Below are 24,615 nucleotides of genomic sequence, written 5' to 3'. Positions count from 1 at the left end.
TTGTATTTTATAAATTAAGTATATTTATATTATAAGTATATTCTTAGTATATTTTAGTTATTTTTCAAGTATATAACTTTCTAGTTTTTAATTTAAGTAGATGTAGATTATAAGTATATTTTAGGTATATTCCTAACTTAATATAAGTAAAAATATGAACACGAGTAAATAGAAGAAAACTCAATGAGCCATATATTTTATTCATTCTTGGATAACATTTATTTGCAAGTTGTAGTTTTTTTTAACTTGCAAATAATATATGAGTTGCAAAGAAATAGTAGAATAATAAATTTACCAATTCTCAATCATTTGGTTAATTTCCCCATATCATGTTCGACCATGGAGATATCTTCAAAGTCTTCCATTTGGTCCGCTCCACTTGCTATCAAATCTTCAATCTCTTCCTCTTCGCCTTCCTCTGCTTCTAAGTTTTGGTTGCGTCGCTTCGATCTAATCCAATCGCGAATGCACACTAGTACTTGCAAGCTAAAGCCGAATAATGAGTGTCTATGGTCTCCAATTTGTTGTCTTCCTTGGCTAAATGTGCTCTCCGAAGCCACGGTTAATACTTGAACCGTAAGGATATCTCGAGCCATTCTTGAGAGTATCGGATGACTTGCCTTGTACTTCTTCCACCATGCTAAGACGTCCAATTCATCTAGTTCCTTGATATCCACATTTGGCTACATCAAATAAAAGTTATATTCATCAAAGTTTGCATTACAAGAAGGAGTTAGATGTGAATGTAAAACTTTTAAATGCGACAAACCCGACAAGCCCTTTTTGCTACTTTGAGAAGTAGTAGGGCGTGGAGCAACGGGTGTAGCATGTTCTTCCAAATTAGAATAATGAGTAAAAACTTTTCGAAACTCTGCATCAATAGCGAGTTCGGCTTCAGCTAAAGATGGTTGAACTCCCTCTTCAATTTCTAAAACTGTATAAATTTGATTAATCAATGCTTTAGTATAAGATACTTTTAAACAAGGATTTAAAAGAGAACCCAATATAAATAAAATTGGGATGGGAAAAAAATACTTCTTAAATTTTATTGTCATATCAAAAATAGCCGCTTGATAACCGGGTTTATATTTATACTCTTGTTAAACTCTAGCTATTTTCGCTAAGTAGGCTAAAATTCCCGTTACCGTGGGATAGAATTGTTTAGAAAAAGCAAGAGTTGCATTATAAAAAAATTCTAAGAGTTCAACACATTCCTTAACATCTTCCCAATGCGTAAAATTTAACCAATCATCAGTGTCACACCCCGACCTTACTAGGGTGTGATGGGCACCCGACCCCATATTCGGAGCCGAGCGAACCCGCTGACTCTTATTACCTACTTAATCTCCTTAGACTCTTACCTCAATAAGAAATGAAAAACATAATAAAGCTTTCAGAATTTTTTTTTTCTTTCTTTTCCATCGTACTCAACTCAAATAGAATCTGTAATCTCATGGACTTTGATACATAACACAAAATGACATATCGACTGCTGGAGCCGATTACAATACCGACATTCTATACCCACGACTCTGTCTGCAAAGTCTCTAACATCAATCCAGAAATCCTAGCATACAGGCTCTGACTCGGCAGCATTCCCAGGAACAAGTGGGGTCTACCAACTTCCCTGGAACCTCTTCTATACTAGCTTCTGCTCGTCTGGGTGTACCTGCGCGGCATGAAACGCAGCCCCCGAAGAAGAGGGGTCAGTACGAGCAATGTACTGAATATGTAAGGCATGAATAGTAACAAAGTAAGGAATATAAATATGAACAGTAACAAAACGGAAACATAGGGCATATCATGAAGTAAAAGAGTAACCTGTACATCTGAGTGCCGCTTAGGCGGATACCCTGCATGCTTGGTATGTCATATTGCCGAGGTGTTGGCTCCGATCCATTTAACCCCATATATATATCATACTTTACTTTCTTTGAAAAACATTCATTCCTTTTTCATATATATATATATAGAAAATAGAACATATCATATCATATTGTCGAGGCGTCGGCAACCGATCCATTTAACCACATATCCCGCGTCCGGGACGATTGTTGACACCCAATTTTGTCCCGCCTCTCCTCCGAAATACCTATTCACGCTTCTAATATTTTTTGAAAAATTAAAAAATACTTATATTTTACTATAATTATTAGCCTCTTATCAATACCGACGTTTCATTATTCTATTACAGTTACTAGCTATTATTATTATTATTAATTCCAATACGAGCCCAATTCACCCCCAATATTTTTGGATTAACCCAAAACAATTTTCATAGGCCATTACCCATTTTAATTCACCTCAACCCAATTTTCAGACCAGTCCACATTTTATTCCAAGCCCACATTTTAATTCAACCAGCCCATTACCTAACCAACTCGCCAGCCCACTTCCTCCAAACTGACCCGACCCGGCCCACTACTATTAAAACCCTAAAACTCATCCTTAACAAAAAGATAGAGAGCAGCCGCAGCTCTCTCCTCTCCTTTCCCTTTGCCTTCGTCTCCCTCCCCTCTCTCTCTCTACCCACACTCTCTCTCCCAGGCTCCTCTCTGACACCCCCCACCCCCCTCTGCCGCCTCCACTCCCCTCTGTCCCTCACGCCTCTGTCCCCCACGCCTCTGTGTCCCCACTTCTCTTTGCCCCCGCTTCTCTCTCTCTTTCTTCAGCACAAAACCTAAAAAAAAAAAAACCTATAAATAGTTGTTTAGTTGAATCGGAAAAGGGGTTTTTTGGATTGATGTAATTTCCCATACGGTCGGTTTTGATTCATGTAATTCCCCAGAGAGAAGATTTTTTGATTGGTGAAACCCCCCCCCCCCCAAGAACCGAGAGGAGATTTTTCGGTTCATGAAATTCCCCAAGTTTGAAAGGCTGGGAATCGCTGAAAAACCCCTCTGAAAACAGTTCTCGAATCACCACCTTTCTCTTGAAAATATAAACTTTTAACCGTTCCAGTTCCCTTAAAATATTAGTTCTAAAATTATCTTGATATCATCCCAAAATACTAAATCCTCTTCTATTTTTTTTCTGCTTTTGGTATTTGTTCGGATCTGAGTATGTGCAAACTCAGGATTGGTAGTGTTTCGAAGTAGATCGGAGACTCAAAGCCTCACTTCGCTGCACCTGAAGAAGGTAAGCTTTCCTCCGTTTAGCATAATTGCCTTCAATTTACTGTTTATGTCCGTATGCTTAATATTTGGTTGCGTCTGTTTAAGATTAGTCTACGATTAGTCTTAATAAGTCTGTTTTGGGTTTAATTATTATTGTTAAGTTGTTAGTTGCTGACCATGTGTGGATTAATTGGTTTGTTTTGATGTTGATGTTGGTTCACATGAGTGTACCTAACTAATTTTGGGCAAATAGATATAAATTTAGAACCCGCCCCTGGAAATCGCTAAATGCTAACAGTATTTGCTCAATCATGACCGGTTTGGTCCTTTGCCATTTTATTCAAGTAGTTGGTCAATCTGTGAATTCTCATGAAATCAGTCAGTTAAGCGTTGATGTGTTTGTGGACTCGATTAGTTTGAGTGTCATTTAACCATATGTTTATGGATGATGTCCATGTGTTTACATTTCTGGGCCGTGCTTAACTGGTTGTCTTCTGCTGCATTATGTGTTTAATAAAATGATTATATGGTTCATCATTTGATTCATTAGTACGTCTAGTCTAAATCAATGATTCAAGTTCGATCTAGTGGTTGCTAGGCTTATGAAATTGAAATGGAAGGAATTCTGTCTACTTTATCCCTCCTATTCCAACATGCTCAAAAAGTTAAAATCTGATTGTTCTTCTCTCATACTTGAATGTATAGTTAGGCAGTCAGTTTTAGTTATAACAGCAAATTGATATTTGAATTGGTTTTCTTGAAAATCCCTTAAATATGTTATGTCACCACAAATAGTATATTATCAAATAATTTTCCTAAGCCCAAGTATATGTTCGGTTGAGATTCTAGTCTGTCCAAATTTAAAGAGTTTGCCTCACATCTCAAACTGAAACATTGTGTCTGAAGACTTTATTGGTCAGCCTATTAAGTGTTTATGTCAAATCTGGATTATTGAGTGTTGGATTTGATCATTATGGTTAATTAGGTGATGCATAAAACTTTCCTGTTTGATACCATGATTAAGTGTATTCAGCTCTTTGTCCCCTTTTTAACTAGTGTATGAATTGATTTTGACTGCCTGAGACATGTCTGTACCTGTTTAAATTAAGTTAGAGTCATATGTGACCTAAGTGTTTGACCTACAAAAATGATTCCTCTGTGGTGGGTTGCTGGAGTCAAAAAATGTTCTTGAACTGTTGTTATGTTAGTTTTATTAGTTGAGTAGACTGCTGCTCCCAATTTCGAAATTAGAACTAAGTGCATTTTGGTTGAAGTATAATTTTTCTTTGGAATCTGTGTTTGTAACTCCTATGTTCAGCTGCTTTGAAGTGGTTAGTTGATGATTACATTTAAGTAGTAAGTGAACTTAAACCATACAGATTCCTTTTTGGTGTTGCATTGTGCCATCAGCTGGCTCCCACTTCCAGAACTGGTCTTAGTGTGAAGCCTGAACATGCATTTTTATCTATGTTTAGTTCCAGCTTTCTTTCTTTGTGTGTCACAAAATTGCAGTTTGGTCATCAGTTGATCACACATCACAAGTACTAGAGCTGAGTAAAAGATTGAATGTGCAAACTCCAAATGATCCTTCAAGTTTCCCATATACATGTTTCTCTAAGTGTATTATGCATGTTAGGTGTCCAGGACTTATTTTGCCTGTAGCTGGGGTATCTTCTGAACTGTAGCATTTCGGTTCTTCCTTGTCTGCATTTTGTTGATGTTATTTGCAGTCAAGCATCCTGATCACTCTTAAAGTATTCTTAATGGATTAGTGCTTAAAATGAGTGTATATGTTACACTTGATATAATGGTTGCTATTATAACTTTGCTGCCTTCTTAGAAGAAACAGATTACTATACTTTGGTGAAATATCACTGATTTGAATAAATACTCCAGGCCCTGCATTTGTTTCTGCTTTCTAACTTCACTTGTGTACACGAAGTATACTTAATGTATATGTACATCACTTGTGTAATGTATAGTCTATATTATCATTTGGTGTTGTTTAAATTCTGTGCGTCGTTGCAAGTATATTTCAGTTGGTTATGTATATTTGTGTCACACCCCGACTTTACTAGGGTGTGATGGGCACCCGACCCCATACTCGGAGCCGAGCGAACACGCTGACTCTTATTACGTACTTAGTTTCCTTAGACTCTTGCATTAATAAGGAGTGGAAAACATAGTAAAGCTTTCAAAAAAAAAAATTCATCGTACTCAATCAATATAATCTGTGATCATATGGATTGTATAACATCACATAAAATGACACATAGGCTAGTGGAGCCATTCACAATACCGACATCCTATACCCACGACTCTGTCTGCAAAGTCTCTAACATTTATCAGACATCGTAGCACATGTACTCTGACTCGGTAGCACTCCAGGATCAAGTGGAGCTTGCCAACTCTGCTGGAATATCTCCTATATTAGCTTCAACTCATCTGGGTGTACCTGCGCGGCATGAAACGCAGCCCCCGAAGAAAGAGGGGGTCAGTACGAGCAATGTACTTAGTATGTAAGACATGAATAATAACTGTATGGAACATAGAACATGTCATAAGATAAAAGAGTAACCTGAAACAGCATTCTGAACCAAATCCTGTGGCCTTTACCCAAATTCTAGCATGCACAATATAAATACAGCACACACAAATTCTAGAATACACAATATAAATACAGTATCACAATAGTCCCTTCGGACGGCCGCTTCCGGCATAATAATGATGGCCCCTTCGGGCAGCCGCTTCCGGCTTAATAATAATGATGGCCCCTTCGGGCATGCCGCTTCCGGCATAATAATAATGATGGCCCCTTCGGGCATGCCGCTTCCGGCATAATAATAATGATGGCCCCTTCGGGCATGCCGCTTCCGACATAATAATAATGATGGTGTTAGATCCCGTATTTTCATACGTTGGGAAGTGTGCGAGTTAAATGATATTAGTAACGGACACGAGGTTGTCCCCCAAGCTTATAGGTGATTAAAGTGATGGTATGTATGTATCGTAAGGATTTGAAGTTAAACCAATTGAAGAAAATAAGTTTCGTCGAGGTTCAAAATTTATTTGAATGAAATACGGTCCAAGCTATAATATCCCGAATAATGGACCTGGAAATTTGACCGTCCAACATGAGCAAATTTATATGAACCTCGAGGATTTGGTCATATTTAAGTATGGGAATCAAGAGATCAATGTGTAAAAGGAATGACGTCCCGAAATTATTTAGGACTCGAAAGTGGAATGATGGTGATTGGAAATAATATTTTGTGTGTACCAAGAGGGACTATGGACTACTGCTATGTCACATGATCATGATAATGAATATGAAGTGTATTAAAAATGATTACTATTTAAGTAATTTGAGATCAAGAAATTAATTATGTGGATAATTGGTTATAGTTGAAGACAAAATGATTAATTAAAGTAATTACTTGGACAAGTGTCTAGATAGACATGCACGTGGAAGTTTGTAAGGAGAAACATCATGAAGAATCTGATATACACATATATCATTACATAAAATGACTAGGTGTCTTTATCTAGTGCAAAGGATAAAGGGGATGGACCCCACGTCTATAAATAAATATTATGCACCTTTCCTTTTAAGTTAAAACAATTCTTAAAGTGTAGGACTCATATTCCATCTTCAGAATGTTCCCTAGCGTGTTCAAATGGAAATAAAAATAGGACCAAGTTTTGGGCAACAACAACGAGAAAGAAATCACGATTTGAAAACTATTCACATATCGGTTTCGTAATTCTATCACGATTTCCTCTGGATCATAGCAAAATTGGAGATTTTTTTTTCTGAATTGAAGTAAAGTGGAAGAAGATTATCTCTGGACATATAAGGTAAGAATTATTCTCTCCTAGGTATACTTAAACTCATTCCGATTAAAGTTAAATTGTGAGATGAGACCTACGAAAGTTATATTGGAAATCGGATAAATTATTATTGTTATCATGTGGGTTGTTTAGTGGTTGTTATGAATTGTTTTGTGGGCTGAAATATCGTGGGATTGGCTGTAGTTGGTGTTATTATGTTTGTTGTTATATTATGTATATACCAAAATAAAGAAGTGTATACAAGTATTGGTATACGGATGTATATTGGGTTGTTTTGGAAATGATTTAAGAATGGATTTAATTCTGATTTGATATGAAATTATTGGTATTTTTGTTGTTGGTATTTCTGCGTCAACAGGAGAGCAATTGGAAATTTTGGATAGGTGAAATACTGGGGAAGTGCTGCCGGATTTTCGCTAAATTTTAGATAATAGAAAATTTTAAACGAGAATATGTATAAGCTGGAATATAGGTTCGATAAGAAATAGGCTATGGATTTGTAAACTAGATAATATAGTTACTAACGATAACGTTACTTTTATATAAATAGGCTAAAAGAGCGACGAGACGAACGGGTTACGAATAGTCGCTAACAGGTATGTAAAGCGCAACCCTTCTTTCTTTTGGCATGCCTTAGTTTTCAATAGGCTAGATTATAAGCCTTGAAGAAAATTCTAAGATTCGAAATCCGAGCATGTTATGAGCCTTATAAATATTCCTTGGCACTCTTATGTATGATTTGATGAAATATGAACCATTATGTCTTTGAAATAATCGCTTTCTGAACTTTGCATAAAAAGGTTTCACTTTAAAGAATTTCGTAATTTGTGAACGCCATATCTTTCACCGAAAGGCTCGGATTGCTTCAATATTTTTGTAGAAGTTTATATGGCATATAATGAGTATATTTTCCATAGGCGGGCCCGATTTGGGTCAATACCCATCCGTGGGTCCCGCGACTTTCCGTTATGTAATTCGGACGACTTTTGAAAGAATTTGGTATGATTATCATTTCGAATTACAAGTATGGTCATTTACTTATATTTGAGTCTATGATAATGATTTTATGCATATGGTTACTCATGACTCTGCTCGTGCGTTCTGTTATATCTTTCGCCGGTTCTATTATCGTGCGCGCTTTGATATACTCCGGAGTTATGCTGTGTTTATGGTTCACCGAGCTACTCGCAAAAGAGGGTCGGGTTCCACATATATTTGGTGTTATGCTGTGTATGGCGTTATGTTGTGATGTGATATGTGATGGGGATACGGAGATTTGAAACATTCTGGTGTTATGATGTGTTATGGCGCCATCGACGGGCGGGCGACCATATTCTTCTGTACCCTACGCATGACTTACATATTTTTGAAAGTAAACAAATTTTGATATATTGGATTTATACTTATGTTCTGTACTACTATTTCGTTTATGCCTCAGATTTGTTTCTGTATTTTCTGCTTTGCATACTCAGTACATATTTCGTACTGACCCCCTTTCTTCGGGGGGTTGCGTTTCATGCCCGCAGGTACAGACGCACAGTTTGGTGATCCACCAGTTTAGGACACCCTCTTCTGCTATTTGGAGTGCTCCTCTTATTCCGGAGCCTACATTTTGGTATATATACTTGTTTGATGCATATGTATATATTTGTTCAGGGGTACGGCGGGGCCCTGTTTTGCCATATGATCCGTTTGGTCTGTTTAGAGGTCTGTAGACGTATTTGTGGGTGTGTGTGTCTACTTCTGTATGGGTGTGTTTGGTATGATCCCATTCGTTATGGCAGCCTTGTCGGCGTGCATTCGTATATGTGTTTTGGGCCGTTGTGCCATTTGATAGCCTTGTCGGCTTTTGATATATGTATATGTGTATGTTTGCGCTGAAATGTGTCTGATACAGTTTGAAATAGTTTGAGACGGCATATAGTGTTTATGGACGTATATGCTAATTGTTTGAGATTCGATTGAATACGTACGTCAGGGTGCCCAACTAGGGCGCCAGTTGCGGCCCACGGGGCTGGGTCGTGACAGATGGCCCCTTTGGGAATACCGCTTCTGGCATAATAATAATGATGGCCCCTTCGGGCATGCCGCTTCCGGCATAATAATAATAATGATGGCCCCTTCGGGCATGCCGCTTCCAGCATAATAATAATGATGGCCCCTTCGGGCATACCGCTTCCGGCATAATAATAATGATGGCCTCTTCGGGCATGCCGCTTCCGGCATAATAATAATGATGGTATAGAAAGTAAACATAAGTCGTAAATGAAATGAAGTAGTAAAACCTCGCACCCTCTTCGGAGTGGTTTTGAAAAGCTAAATAGTAAAATCTCGCACCCCCTTCGGAGTGGTTTTGAAAATCTAACTTTATGTTTCCTTTAGTATAAAACTAATTTCATCGAAATCATTAGTAATACACATCTCAACTGGCATCTTATGGGTGTTCCCTTCGAAACATAATAGGAGTACAATATCAATAAACCATCACAAGAAACATTTAGACCTTACTCGTCTAAGAATGGAATCATATGGAGTACTTATGGAATGAATAACAACAAGGATCATGCCAAAATGAAAGAAGGAATAGCCTTAACATACCTGTTCCACGTCCTATTAGCTACGCTTATGTGTCCGAGCTTGTAAGTCTACATTTAAGATAATTCACACTAATGTTAGCCTTTTCATCGTACGCTTGTGCCATAATTCAAATTATACTATTTTATATTCTGCCGAAAATCGGGCAGCATCTCCCCTGTTTATATGCCTAGCCCAAATTCTTAATTCAGCAACCAACAACAACAACAACAATACCAACATCAATTATAACATTTCCAGCCCCAAAATATCTCATAAAACAGACCACACGCTGTTTTTCAACTTTTATAACTAATTAACTCAGTATATAATTATTTAATCGCGTCTCCTTCGTAAATAAACTGGTATTAACACAAATAAGAAGAGATTCATACCTTTCTCCCTTTAATATTGTTGTATCTTCCCTTTTTCCACTTTAGTTTTATGCCACAACGCACCACCATACGATTCTGCAGCGAAAACTATAAGCTATCCGGACTGGAATTGAGAAATTATACCTGGTTTGGGCTAAATTTTGGGTTGGGGGGTTGGGGAGAACTCTCCAGATTTTTGGAGAGTTTTTGGAGTGTTTTTCGTGGGTTTGGATGAAAATGAGGGGGTCTCCCCCTTTTTATAGTCATTTTCGGTCCTGCTGGAACCGACTTAAAATTCCTTCTTCGCGATCGCGCTACCTGTGGGCGCGTTCGCGCAGAGTTAAATAAATTTCCTCTGCGCGATCGCGCAGAGTAAACTTTCCGACTGGACCTTCGTTCAGTAAAATGGTCATAACTTTTGATCCCGATATCGTGTGATAGCCCATGACCTATGGTTGGAAAACTAATTCAATTATCTACAACTTTTATTTCTGGGAGTTCTCCCAAATTCCAAACTTATAATGCCTTTGTTGCCCTTCCAAGTCAGATCATCCGAAAACATTTCCTTAAATCATCCTTTTAGAGGGCTTATGCCCATTTTTGGCTTATGGGTCCTTCTTAGGACTTGATCAACTTTCCATATACTACTCCTATGTATATTCATATGTCCTTTATAAAAATCCGACGTGTGGACCCCACTTAGCTTGCAGCAACGCGTGCTTTTCGTCAAATAACATATGAACTAGTTTACACCATATGGTCTCCAAATGTCATATATATGTTATTATTACCTCCTTATAACACAACCTTCATTCCGAACTTGATTCTCGAATTTTCGTTCCCTTTGGCCCATACTAAGCCGTCTACAGTTTTTGGTAACGCAAAATTTTTTTCCGGGGTATAACAATTTGGGCATACTACTGGTATACCTATATTTAAAACAGCTATGAATGTGTATACATGAAGTATGCTTGAATATACATAGTATATACACAATCTGCCGATTTGTTTTGAGTTTATATTTCATATGTTAACATTATTCATTGATCGTATACTGATCCCTTTTCCTTTCATTTTATGCATGACCATCATATACGAGTCCGAGAGACTCGTCCTTCTCCGCACTTGGTGTTGGGGCCAAAAGCCCAACGCAATCTCTCTCCCGTGTCGACCCATCCACAGCAAATAAAAGGAATTTCTGGGCTAAGCCCAATAGCAACAGCAGCAAATAGATCGTAGCAGATCCAAAATGGGCTGAGCCCATTTAAATTATCTACTCCTCTATTTATTTATTTATTTTTGTGTGCATTTAATTTGTATTATGCAACTAACTCTTTGTTTGTTTTTGTTTTCTTAGTTTAGAAGAATACTAATGAATTAGTGATTTAGTTTTAATATGATGGGTAGTTAATAAAAAAGGGTAACATTAGTTTCATAAGTTTCATTCCCTTTTTATGTTGAAATTATTTATAGTATTTATTTTAATAGAATAATTGATTTTCAAAATAGCATGACTACATATTATTGAGTTAAAAGAATCATGTTTTATGCTCACTATCCCAGAAATTCCAAAACGTCACTAACATGCAAATATAAGTTCAAATACGTTCTATGAACAATTTTTCAAAGTTTATTCAATAATACACTTCTTTAGCCAAGTATAATTGATATAAAAGAAAGAAAACTCGGACCCTATCCGTCACATTTTAAAGAAAAATAAGTTTATGTATTTTTACATCACCATATTGATATAATATAAAATTTTGTCTAAAGTTCACATTTTGCTAAAAGGTTGTAGGCGAGTCGTTATGTTTTTGTAAGTCTTATTTTCAAAAATATTATTACATTTTCATTCAAGGCTTTAGCATGTCCAAATTTTATTTCAAATAGCTTTTAAATTCTTCTTTTATGCAATACATCATATTTTCTACAAGTATTATTTCAAATGACATTATCATTACTTTCATTTAAAGTGTTAGCGACATTTATAAGTCCCATTGTAAAAAATGGCATTTTAAGTTTTCTTTTATATTATATTTTCTGTAAATCTTATTTTCACTAATATTATTTTCCTTTTAAACTTTTAGCAACATTTGTGAACCATTTTAAAATTTAAGCATTATATTTACTCTCAAGTAATTAACCTAAGTTTGGTTGGATAACCGTAGTTAGCGGATTCTAAAGGATGCCTAACCCCTTCCCTTTAGGATAATATAGAGTTCTTACCTAGAATCACATTGGTTAAGCAGACTATTAACAGAGGTTTAGTTTTAACTTTACCTTAGTTAACATTTAGGTGTCCTAATTCACCGTTAAATTAATTAGGTGGAGACTCCTTAAAATAAACAAAAATAGGAATCACCAATATGTTGTACCCTACATTAACCCGGTTAAAACGGGGTATAACAACGATATCATATCATACCAACTGATCAGGTGGCTACGCGTATATAACGCTCTGCCCTTTTTCCCATCTTCCCCATATACGTATACATATACATATATCAGCGTCTATAGCGCTCTGACCCTTTCTCCCCTCTTTCCCAATATACATATACGTATACATATATCATATAGCAGCACGCAGGAGAACCCAAAGAAAGTCATATAATTATCGGAGTGACGTAAGGTCGGTAACCTCCGATTACATTATGGAATAATCAGGATCATCATGTCTCGCCTTGAAGGGACTAGTATTATAAGGCGAGACTATCAATGAAGAATAGCGTCAAGAGAACACGTAGAGTAAGGTCATAAGCCTCATAAAACATCAATTTATACCCTTTGGAGTCTTTAGAAAATAGAGTCATAATAAGGAATAGAATTAAAATCAAGACTAGCTCTTTGTTCTTATATTCGTATTGGCTCCTTAACTTAAGACTTTTAGACATGAAACCATTCTTGTCATAACCATCCTAGACATATTCTCTTTTTGACATCATCGTTATCATTACAAAAGCATATTCATCGTTGTAACCATAAAAGTTTACAAAGTCATGAGCCTTTGTTTTAGGAAAGTAAAGACATTTTGGAAAACGCTTACGGGTTATTAGAAAGGAAATCATGCCATAGAATCACAAGCTTCTAACTTTTGAAAATAAGGAAAACATGGAAATATTTATGAAATTACAACCTAAGGATCATGCCTTTGAAAGAAAAGGGACGAGCTTTAACATACCTGTGCCGCGCCTTACTAGCTACGCTTATTCATCCAACTTGTTAGTGTACATTCAAGAAGATCGACACAATCATTAGATTCATTTCCACACACACTTGTCTTAGTCTTTCAAATAAATTCACTTATGATCTGCCGAAATTTCGGCAGCATCTCCCCCGTTTATATGCCTAGCCCAAAATTACAATTCAGCAACCAATCAACAACAACAATAATATCAATAGTATTAATACCATTTCCAACACCAACGTATGCCATAAAATAGCCCGCACACTGTTTTCTAGATTTCTCAACCCACCAAAAATTTGCGTTATACTTATATAATAATTTTATTTCCGTAAAGGAGTCGGAATTCATATGAACAACATCAATAACAACATCCTCCACATTCTACAAGTTAACTACATTTATTTTCATCCAAAATTCTCTTCAAATTTCATCCCATAATTCACAATGCCAACGGACGAATTTATATCGCTATTTTCCCCGTTCTAATCCGTTAAAACTTTAAATAAACTTATTAGCAATGAAAAAGAACCTTATCCATACCTTAATCATTCAGCCACCACGTTATCATCCTCCTCCTTGGTTGATTTTTAGCTCAAATTGAAGACAACGCAGCGTACAACACTTTTCCCTTCATGGGCTTCGGGATTCGGGGCTCGAATTTTGGTCAAAATTGGTTTTTCTTCTCCAAGGCTTTTTCTCTATCTCTCTCCAGAATTTTCTGGTTGTTCCAGATCTTAAAATGAGAAGGGAAGGCCTAAAATATCACTTATATAACGTGGGTCATGGGCCTAACCCGGTTGGGCCCGAGTTGGGCCTAGCCCACTGACCTTTCGACCTTAAAACGTACATATCTCCTTGTACCGACGTCACTTGGGAACCCACGACCTATGGTGGGAAAGCTAATTCACTTATCTATAACTTCTATTTCTTGGTATTTTTTCAAATTCCAAACTTATAATACCGTTTTTGCCTCTCGAAGTCAGGTCACCCGAAAACGTTTTCTTAAAAATAGTCGTTTGGAGGACTTCCACTTTGATTCGGCTCAAGGGTCCTTCTTGAGTTGTGTTCAACTTCACATGTGTGCTTAATATAACTTTTCACGTGTTCCTAAAAATCTCGATGTGTGGGCCCCACCTCCGTTTACGACTAATCCGACGTGCAAAAATACGAAATATAATACCATCAACGTGAGTTTGAATTATGTAGAGACAACATGATTGTCAATTTTGAGGAAGCACGTGTCGCGATCATACTCTTAAAACGCGGGGTATAACAATCAGTATTAATATTATATTTGTTGTGAACTTGTTGTATGGGAATCCTATACTCATATGCTTGTTGTAGCATAATGTAAGTGTAGTTCCCACCTAGTCTCAATTTCTACTTGAATTTTTTTAGGTCTAAGGTTATTTTCCACACAACAATTTTTAAAATCTCTAAGTCTTCCCCTATTAGCATTACAAAAAGAAACGCAACCGCCTCTCTAACTTTTTGAATAGAATCGTCAAAACACACAAGACCATCCTTAACAATTAAGTTTAAAATGTGACAACTACATCTCACATGAAAAATATTTTTTAGAGGAGGGTTTAATTCTCTTTTTAAAAGACCAATCGCCTTTGTATTATTAGAAGCATTATCTAAAACAATACAAAGTGTTTTTCTATAAATGTTAAAAAATCTCATAATAGTAGACATTGAATCCGCTAAAATTTTTTCATCGTGAAGACCTTTCCCTTCATCATATAAAAAAGCTATAATTCTTTTTTGCATAACCCAATTATCATCAACCCAATGACATGTAATAGCAAAAAAATCTAACTTGTTAAGACTAAGACCTAAATCAGCGGTAAGAGAAGCATTACAATTTAAAGAATTAAATACATGGCGAAAATAAATTCTATATTTTTTATACAAATTTATAACATCCGCTCTACAAGTACTTCTAGGAATACCCTCAAATAACGGATTATAACAACGTTGAATGTAAATAACAAACCCCAAACCCGAAGGAAAGGAAAATGGTAAACAATCATAAGCTATCATTTTAGCTATTTCTACACGCTTTTTTTTCTTGTCATACTTAAAATTTTTACCGGTTCGTGGGTCTATCGTCATTTGAATACCCCCCACATTTGAACCCGTTTGCTCTCCCCAAACATCCATATGTTTCTTTCTCGTATGACTATTTAGTGTACCCGTTCCACCATCCTTACTAGTTCTTTGCCTAAAAGCAAATACTTGTTTACATACGTTACATTTAACTGTTTGACTTTCCTTATCCTTAGTCATATAATTCCAAATTTTAGCGGTTGGCTTACGAGTTCTAGGCGATTTATCTTGTGTATGTGATTATGCAAGACCTGTATCTCCTATTGGATTTTCGGGGGCTTGTGTTTCATCATCATCATCAATTTCATTAAAAGTGTCGGTATAACGTTGTTGCATTGCCTCATGACCTAAAAGTGGATTATTTCCACATACATCAATACCTAAATTAGGTGTTTCTTCCATAAATGTTTCCTCATTAAACCCACCCCTAACAATACCACTACTACCGGCACCACGTCTAAATCTCTTCGCCATTATTAAATAGAATTAATTTAAATCACACTCAAATAAATCATAAGAAAATAAATTACAACAAATTAAATTGCATAAATTAAATTGCGAAAAATAAAGATAGAGTTGGAACGAAGATACCAAATTGCCGGATTAATTTCCAACAAAGTGAAGGCGGCTAGAATTGCAAATCTACCAAAGCTACTTCGGATTGTTGCAAAATCACCAACTCCACCAACAATATTATAATTGCAGAATTAATAATTGAAATTATAATAAGACTTTATAATATTTAATTGAGATAAATTTAAAGTGGCTAATTGTTGCAAAGTAACTATAATTGAGACTTGAGAGATTGAGAGAAAGAGAAGAGTGAATTGGTGTGGATTAAAATGAAAATGGAGAGAGGTTTATATAGGGGTGGGGGATGGATTAAAGTGTTAAAAAAAAGTTTGGGGGTTGGGGGGGCCAAAATATGGGTTTGGGACCGTTTGACAACGACCATTTTTGCAAATGGACCGTTGGCCAATGGTCCAACAGAGCAGCCCAACGGCTCTATTTTTTTTAATTCCACCGATTTTATCTGTTTAACCGGTCCGGTTCGGATTTTACCGGTTTAATCGGTTTCGGTTCCAAAAAAAAGTGAAATCGGGCCTGTATATAATAAACGGTTAATTGGTTCTGGTTTTACCGGTCCAGTTACTGATTTGAACCGGTTAACCCGAAACGGTTGACGGGTTTAATTTCCCCCTTAAAAAAGGGATAAAACAGAATATTATCAGCAAATTTCAACATATAGATTTTTCAAAAAGATGATAAAGAATAAATAGTCGTGATGTCCCTTCATGACTGCGTTTTCAGAATGTTGCCGATCAAGGCGAGAGTTTCCAGCAGGTCTTCTTCTCTTGCTTTCCCATTTAAGTAATAATGGGGTGTTTTATCTCTTACTAGACTGAAAATACATGACAATTTTCATTTTTTATTTTGTCTTTCGAATAACAAAAATATTGTAGCCAATTAGAGATGGAATCCTGAATTTTGGAATGACACCTTCAAGTGCTAATAACGTTTTAAGTTTAATACATATTCATTATTTTGAAATTCACTTCAGTAAATTTCCTAACACAGACATATTGTTTGGACAAAAGTCACCAAGTTCAACTTTCGTCACTATAGCAAATTTGAGAATGATAAAGTGACATTGCTTCTTCAACTTACCAAAATTTCCTTAGATATGAAGCAAAATCGTTCTTATTTTATCTTTAGTAAAAATATTTCCCTACGAAAATGTGAATCAGAGTAGGAAAATATAAGAAGTGCAAATATATTGTTTTCTATACATTGTATTATTCATAAAAAAGAAGAAGATAAGGGCTAGTTGTGCGTGTGTGGTGGGAGAACCAGAAAAGATGTAATCACCGTCGTTGGCTAACCACAACATGCAATGTTTTGTGAAGACAACTTAAAATATCATTTTAATAATTGTTGTCAGTGGGACACCTAGTCACTTTGCATTAACCCCCCTCCTTTTCCACTATATTTCCCTCAAAATTTAAAAATACTCCAAATATCCCCCTATTTTGCATTTGCACTACCATCTCTTTCTTCAATCAACTCTTGATTTGTTGTTTACTTGAAAATTAATCAATTCGTCGACTTTGTTTATTCCAAAAAAAAAAAACAAAAATAGTAAATCAGCACATTAAGCTCTCTTTCCAGGAACCTTCCTTCTTTCTTTCTCTATGTCATATTTTCATCCATTGCCGGCTCCATTCTCCAACACCTATCTCAGAGCAAGAATAAAGCAAAATAAGCCTAAATTCAAGGACCCTTTTTTCTATATGTTATACAGACACACAGAAATATACACTATTTTAACTTCTTGCTACTATATTTGTAGGATAAGCAATTCGGATGGTACTAATTTTGCTTAACAAAAGTGGAAATCAGTTAAGAGGAAGATTCCATTAGCCGACTTGTTGATTTTTATCTGGTAAAGGTTCAATCTTTATGCTGTTCTTTTATGAGTTGTGTCTGGTTGTGTTTGTTTTTTCTGTTTAACTTTTTTTGTGGCAAATCTTGATCTGGTCCTTCTCTTAGAATCAACTTCAAAGTTTTTTTTTTTTTTTTTTTGCATACTCTTCTGACTAATTTTCTTCTCGTAGTTGACCCACTTTGACTAGTTGCTGAATTGGTCTCTTTTAGTGTACTGACCAAGTATATTTGTGTTTGAGCATCTAAGGTACTATTTGATTCAGAATCACAACTTCAATAAGTATGGATTTATCTATGTACCCAAGTTTTGTTACCATTTTTTAGTCAATTGTTCAGTGTTTTTTTATTTAATGTTTTCAGGATATTGTAAGGTGAACTGAAAATGGGATCTATTGGGGAGAAGTTAGAGCTTGAATTCGACGAGGAGATTCCGTTTAGCTCATCTCAGGCAACAAACAAAATAGATAGTCTGCATTTTGAGGCACCTCATATTGCATCACCGAGAAGTTATTGCTCAACTAGGGTCTTAAGAAAGATGTATCAGATCAGCCTTCTAAGGAGTATATACATTGTTATTATCAAAGCAAAGATCAATGTATTACTTCCTTTTGGCCCCCTGGCCATATTGCTACACTATGTTACAGGAAAACATGTAATGATTATTTTTAAGTTCTCTCCGTATGCTCCTTTTTGATACTACCCGTTTCAATTTGTTTGTCTTAGTTTGACTCGGTACAGAGTTTAAGAAAATAAAGAAGACTTGTGAATCTTGTGGTCTGACATTAAATATAGAAAGTGACGTTCTTTTTTAAACAGACTAAAAAGGAACTTAAGACAAACAAATTGAAATGGAGGGAATAGTTGTTACAAAGATGCTGAATATAGACCATGGTGTTTTTCATTTCAATTATGCTAATCTCTGTGTTTTGTGCACAATTTGATGTTTCAGGCTTGGGTCTTTTTCTTCAGTTTACTGGGTATTACACCTTTAGCTGAGCGCTTGGGCTATGCGACTGAGTAAGCTTTCGCTCTCCAAGTTAGTTTAGTTCCCTTCTGCTGCTATTCTCTTTGCGCGCTTATTGATCTTCTTAATCCTTTTGTTACAGGCAGCTCGCGTTCTATACCGGGCCAACAGGTACTCCCTTTTTGTTTATTGTTTCATTTGGTCCTCCATTTCTGTCTTTTCTTTAGGAACACAGGTTTTAAGCATGCCCTTTCTAATTCAAAAAGCTTCAAGCATGCCCCTATTCAATGATCTAGTCTGGCGAATTATGTTGAGCTTCTCCAAATGCTTGCCGTTATCTGTGTTTACGTTAAAAGGATATGCAGTCACCAAACTCACTTAAAGAATCTGAAATTAAACTTTAAGCTAAGATATTCAGGCCACTTGATATCCTGGATTAAGTCAAAGATGTAAAGATGGCAAAAAAATAATAAAGCAAAAAATTGCTTGAGAAATTCTACATTACCTCTTGAGCTAAAAGCAATAGGCCAGGACACCTTAACCTGCTGTTATCAATTAAATGGCAAAACTGCAGAGGTAAAACACAACATGAAAATAGGATAGCCTGTAATTGGAGTTACACATTTATGCATATAAATTGTTTTTCGACCAGGTAAAGTTTGTGGATCAATCAACTATATGTCAATCCTAAAGTAGTTCGATCAAGCCATCATTCTTCACTTCCGGGGTCAATCACTTGGTAGCCCTCTACTTCTTCTCGAAAGCCTGTTTATGCTGCGGAGGTCCTCAAATTGAATCAGTGACCGATTCCTAGGTTTCATCGTAAATTAATTGGTTATTTCCAATTACGTAAATCAATAGTTTGGTAGCTCGCAAGGCATTTGGACCATATGACAGAATGCTGTACTCGCTTTATCATTAAAAGAAAATAAAAAAAGAAAGACAGGATGATGTACTGAAGATTCCGTAAGAATGTGAAGGGAAATATCATGTTTTTCTTATCTCGGAATGGGATTCTGTGAGTTAAGTTGGGGGAAGATGTTTCTGGGTTCTCTCCTCCTCCCCTCCCCAGCTGAATGGATATTGGTCCTAGACCACCATAAGTGGCAAAAATATGGTGTATAAGGTGTATTTAGTAGTGTCACTAAGTGAGCAGCAGTTCCATTTGACTCCGAACTGAAAAAGGCATATACATGAATGCAATATGTTGAACACAACACATCTAAAGTGGAGATAATTTGCTGCAGCATCATTTAGTGGAAGTTCTGATTTATGCTTTCATTTGGTGATTTTGTTCAACGAGCTATGGTGGAGGATAAGAGAAAAGAGAGGAGATATCTGAACTAGAATAGTGCTTCAGTTTCAAGAACACGGAAGGAATTTAAAGCTGGCTCCTCAGTTTCATAAAGCTGGGAATTTATTCCACTATTCAGCAATCAGAGAGAATATGCTGTATAAATGCTTTTCCTGATATATCTGTTGAGTTGGTCAGTGGAGAGGAGCAGAGGGGAAATGCATTATGAAATTTTAGATGCCTAGCCTAAAGTCAAACGGATTTCAATGAACTACTGCCAAAGGTTTCGATAGAAAACATCGTAGTCCTCAAATTTTGACCAACTGGGTTTAACTTAAACGCTAGTTTTAGTGACCTGTTCTTTTTTCGAATAAGGTAACAAGTTTCAGTGACCTGTTGTGGATCACTTACTACTTTTTCTTCTTGTGGGTCTGTCTATATTGGTGTTAGATGCCTAGTTTGTCGAACATCGTCCTTCTCTTCTCTTTCTGGTATGAAAATTCCTTGTTCTTACAAATTAACCGTGTCATAATCTGTTCTGGTCAGAGTTAGGTTCATGGAAGATGTATGAGGGTCTTTCAAGTCAGATATTGAGTAGAAAAGTAGGCTTTCAACCTCTAGAGTAGGCAAATACCTGGACCATTATTTCCACCATCTAGATTATCGTTCTTGTAAAAAGCAAAATTTCCTTTTGTTGGCCTTTTATCCTTATTGATGCCGAACTTCATTAGTATTAAGTTTCTTAATTATTCCACATCTGCCCACATAGAACGCTGCAATTACAATTAAATATAAGATTGTCGCCACACCTCAGCTGTATTTATTGTCTCTTGATAGAAGTGGGGTACAAGGTGAACCTGAACATTTCACACCTATAAAAGTTAAAAGAAGTGGCAACCTAATCTTTTTTGCTGGTAAGAGCCGAAATGCTTTTGAAAAAACTGCTGCTACATGTTCACCACATTCTTTGGGCTTTGCGTCTTTTCTTTCGTTTGAGCAGGCTTGTGAGAAATCCTGCTACACCGCTGTATAATTGTGATTGGTTTCTCATACACCTTTCAGAGTCAGTATACACAAGCTATTTTATTCTGTATCCAGACTGGCTGAAGTATTTATGTCTTTTTGTCTGTTCCTTTGAAATTCTTAGCAAGCTTCTGAATAATTGCTCATATGTTACTGATTTGGTTACTGATGCCAGTTGGATTGGTCAGTAAGTTTCTTGCATCTTTTAAAATGGTTTTTATGCTTTGCGGTCCTTGAAGTTCGTCTCATTAACCTTTGCTGGAATTGTGCATCATGTTGTTTTGATATTGTACATGTATATTTGTTGACACGAGTCAGTTACATGTGTGCTGTGTCTATTCTGTGGGAGCTCGGATCCTCCCACCACCTATTTCCCGTTCTTATCTGCACACTATTTTTTTTGCTGATTTGTAGTTGGGGGCCTTCTGAATGCTACGTTTGGAAATGCAACTGAAATGATAATCTCACTATATGCATTGAACAACGGAATGATGCGGGTTGTTAAACAATCCTTGCTGGGTTCCATTTTATCGAATATGCTCTTGGTGCTTGGCTGTGCCTTCTTCAGTGGTGGGATTATTCATCACCAGAAGGTTCAGGTGTTCAATAAGGTGATCAGGGTGATCTCTTACCATTATATAGTAATTAGGTGCCTCTCTGCTTTTTTGTGTAAACGGTCATTAAATTTTAAATGTTTCAGGCGACTGCCATTGTGAACTCAGGGTTGTTGTTGATGGCAGTCATGGGCTTGTTATTTCCAGCTGTACTTCATTTCACCCACACGGAATTGCATTTTGGAAAGTCAGAGTTGGCTCTTTCAAGATTTAGCAGCTGCATAATGCTTATAGCATATGCAAGCTACCTATTCTTTCAGCTCAAGAGTCAACCAGATCTGTATAGCTCTGTGAGCGAGGTAGATGATCTAATTTTAGCCCTTAGGTTCCCTGCTGCTATTTCATTACATTATGTTTTTCTTTGGAGTAATCAAATGCCTGATATGAAGACTGAAGAGTGCATATATTTTAAATAGTTCTTGAGATGAACTTATACCAAAATCTGTGATCGTTGTTTTATGTTGCGGTAAATGATTTGGAAGATCTAATAATTTCTCTGATTTGTAAACAGGAAGAAAATAATTTAGAAGATCTTGAAGAAGAGGCGCCTGAGATAACCCAGTGGGAAGCTATTGCGTGGCTTGCTGTTTTGACAATATGGATATCAGTGCTGTCTGGATATCTAGTAGATGCCATCGAGGTGATCTATTTGCCTTTGTGCTTTTCCTTTCTTTTTCCTTTTCTTTATTTGAAGGTAAGCTGTTTTTACGTACCAGTTTTACAAAGGTATATCTACCTCCTAGTTAACTTTAGATGTTTTATCATGAAACCCTTTCAATGTTATCAGAGAAAAAATTGCATGATAACAGACAACCTCGTGCAGTAGACCTCCAGATGTCGACTGCCTTAATTTTCCTTGTCCAATCGTCATGATGCCTTTTGGTTCCACTGGAAAGCCCACACTACAAAAAGGTTGGCTACTGATTAGACATGGGAGTCGTGAATGGAAGTTAGGGATTCGAATTGTATGTCCTTCATCCCGAGGGTCTGTAAAAGTGAAATTGAAAAAAATGATTGATTTGTCTTTAGAAAATTAGATCAAAGAATCAATTTATGTTGCACAGATCCATAAGGGGGTAATAAAGTTGAGTTACGTGCATAATCCAAAAGGACTGAATATTAGCTTTGAATCCTTTAGTGACAAATTTTTGTTTCTTCATGGTAATTTATCCATGTCTCTAATATCCTTTCAGGGTGCATCTGACTCGTTGAGCATGCCGATGTCCTTTATTAGTGTCATCTTGCTTCCAATCGTAGGAAATGCAGCAGAGCACGCCAGTGCAATCATGTTTGCCATGAAAGATAAGCTTGTGAGTTCTTGTAAAACTAAGTAAACTCTCTTTTGCTCCACAACAGTTACTAATGTATCCTCATTGGCAGGACATCACACTTGGAGTTGCAATTGGGTCCTCTACTCAGATATCAATGTTTGTGGTAAGACATTTAATGCATTCTAACAATCTGAGATAGCTTTTTAAATTATTGGATAATTTTCTTAAAAAATATTTATAAATCCTTACATGGATTTTCCTGATTATCCTCCTGGGAGCACCATAATTTTTCTCTGTCACTGTAAATTTTGTGGCAGTCAGGTTATATTTACTCGAGATAGATAGTAGAGCTTGTGCATTTAGTTGGTAATTTTATATCTCGTGCTGTTGAAAATGCAGATACCATTTTGTGTTGTCGTTGGTTGGTTTATGGGAAAGCCCATGGACTTGAATTTCCAGTTATTTGAGACTGCTACCCTCTTCATCACAGTGCTAGTCGTGGCATTCATGCTGCAGGTTTGGACTCCTACATAGTTCTTTCTTTAACAACCCTCACCCCCCCCCCCCCCCTCTCTCTCTCTCTTCCCCCCAGCCACCCCAAACAAAAAAAAGAAGCGAAGAAAAGAAATGTCTTCATCATGCCTTGTAAACTTGATTCATGGGCCGTAAGGCTTGTGGCTAATTCCTGATATTGCTTTACACGATGCAGGAAGGTACATCAAACTATTTTAAAGGGTTGATGCTGATCCTATGTTATCTGATTGTTGCTGCAAGTTTCTTTGTACACGTTGATCCATCCAAAGGTAGGTCCCTAATTTCGTTCGTTTTTCCTTGTTCCATTTGAAGTCTGAGTGTCCATGAAATTCCATTATAATTTTCTAATACGCCGATGAGCACTTCTCTGATTCTCCTTTCACATGCCTATCTTATCATAACTTTTTATGCAGAACTCATTGGCTTTATCTACTACCTCTAATTCTTAAACATTGTACAGATTATGTTCATATATAAAAAAGGAAAAAAAAGTTTTACAAAGGTCAACATTGTTTGGTCACCCCTTAATGAGTCCTGAAATGAGTTTTGTTTAAATGTTAGATTCCCTTTTCTCATTCCCTCTTTCTTTAGCTGCATATTAGGCTTTAAATGGGACTTGTAAATACGAAATGCTTGTTCTTACATTGGTGAGTTGCGGCTTTAATGAGTTATGATCCTGCTTGTCTTGACCACTGTCTTTATATAACCAAATCCCAAGATCACCAAATTGTTAATTAACCTTTGTTGCAATGGACTCGGTGTAGATGGAGACTAAGTAGCCCATGGTTATACCCATAGCTCAGCCGAATGAGGTCATCCGCGACTCCTGGTAATGAAATGAATAGCATTGAGTCTGGCCAGCTGCACTACCCAAATGATGATTGGGTTGGAGGAATGAAGGGACTTGCTTGTTACAACAGAATGTTCAAAGTAGTTGGCTATTGACTTTCTTGAATGTTTACCATTGTTGTATCATTTTTCTCTAGCAGACAACAATTCCATTATTCCCAGCAATGCAAGAAAGCTGGGTTTAGTTTTCCAATTGGAGAGAAAAAAGATAGAAGAAGGGTTGAAGGTATAAAACAAATATATTTATTCTTTTCTTTCTTTCTTTCTTCAAATCATTCCAAATGTCAGAGTTCGGAGATGTAACAGTTGTAAAAAAAGAAATCATTGTAATCCTTGGAAAAAAATGTCATCAATGAGTTGTAAGGAGATATATTGCACTTCACTCTTGCACGTAGGGTGCTTGTCATGA

The 24,615-nt window shown here is 36.5% G+C and overlaps 1 protein-coding gene and 1 long non-coding RNA gene across 3 annotated transcripts; both read left to right on the top strand.

Moving 5' to 3' along the window:
* Positions 1–6,646: 6,646 nt before the first annotated feature.
* Positions 6,647–8,851, top strand: LOC132633574 (uncharacterized). Its single transcript, XR_009579690.1, has 3 exons — positions 6,647–6,974; positions 7,519–7,564; positions 8,495–8,851. It is a non-coding gene; the product is annotated as an uncharacterized LOC132633574 (long non-coding RNA).
* Positions 8,852–17,188: 8,337 nt separating this feature from the next.
* On the top strand, positions 17,189–24,615 carry LOC132633573 (vacuolar cation/proton exchanger 2-like). 2 transcript variants are annotated; one of them, XM_060350078.1, is made up of 13 exons: positions 17,189–17,655; positions 17,828–17,904; positions 18,018–18,309; positions 18,607–18,674; positions 18,764–18,792; positions 21,353–21,549; positions 21,639–21,851; positions 22,064–22,192; positions 22,746–22,862; positions 22,933–22,986; positions 23,223–23,339; positions 23,533–23,626; positions 24,122–24,615. In XM_060350078.1, the coding sequence occupies exons 3-13, from the start codon at positions 18,040–18,042 to the stop codon at positions 24,130–24,132; spliced, it is 1,299 nt and encodes a 432-aa protein (XP_060206061.1). In that variant the 5' UTR covers positions 17,189–17,655; positions 17,828–17,904; positions 18,018–18,039; the 3' UTR covers positions 24,133–24,615. The 2 variants fall into 2 exon arrangements, with proteins under 2 accessions (XP_060206061.1, XP_060206062.1); XM_060350079.1 differs by lacking the exon at positions 17,828–17,904 and having other exon boundaries at positions 17,190–17,655.

This window comes from Lycium barbarum, chromosome 3 (genome assembly GCF_019175385.1).
Source record: "Lycium barbarum isolate Lr01 chromosome 3, ASM1917538v2, whole genome shotgun sequence".
Classification (NCBI taxonomy): Eukaryota; Viridiplantae; Streptophyta; class Magnoliopsida; order Solanales; family Solanaceae; genus Lycium; species Lycium barbarum.
The sequence above is the reverse complement of the archived record's forward strand: the minus strand, read 5'-3'. Positions and strand labels throughout refer to the sequence as shown.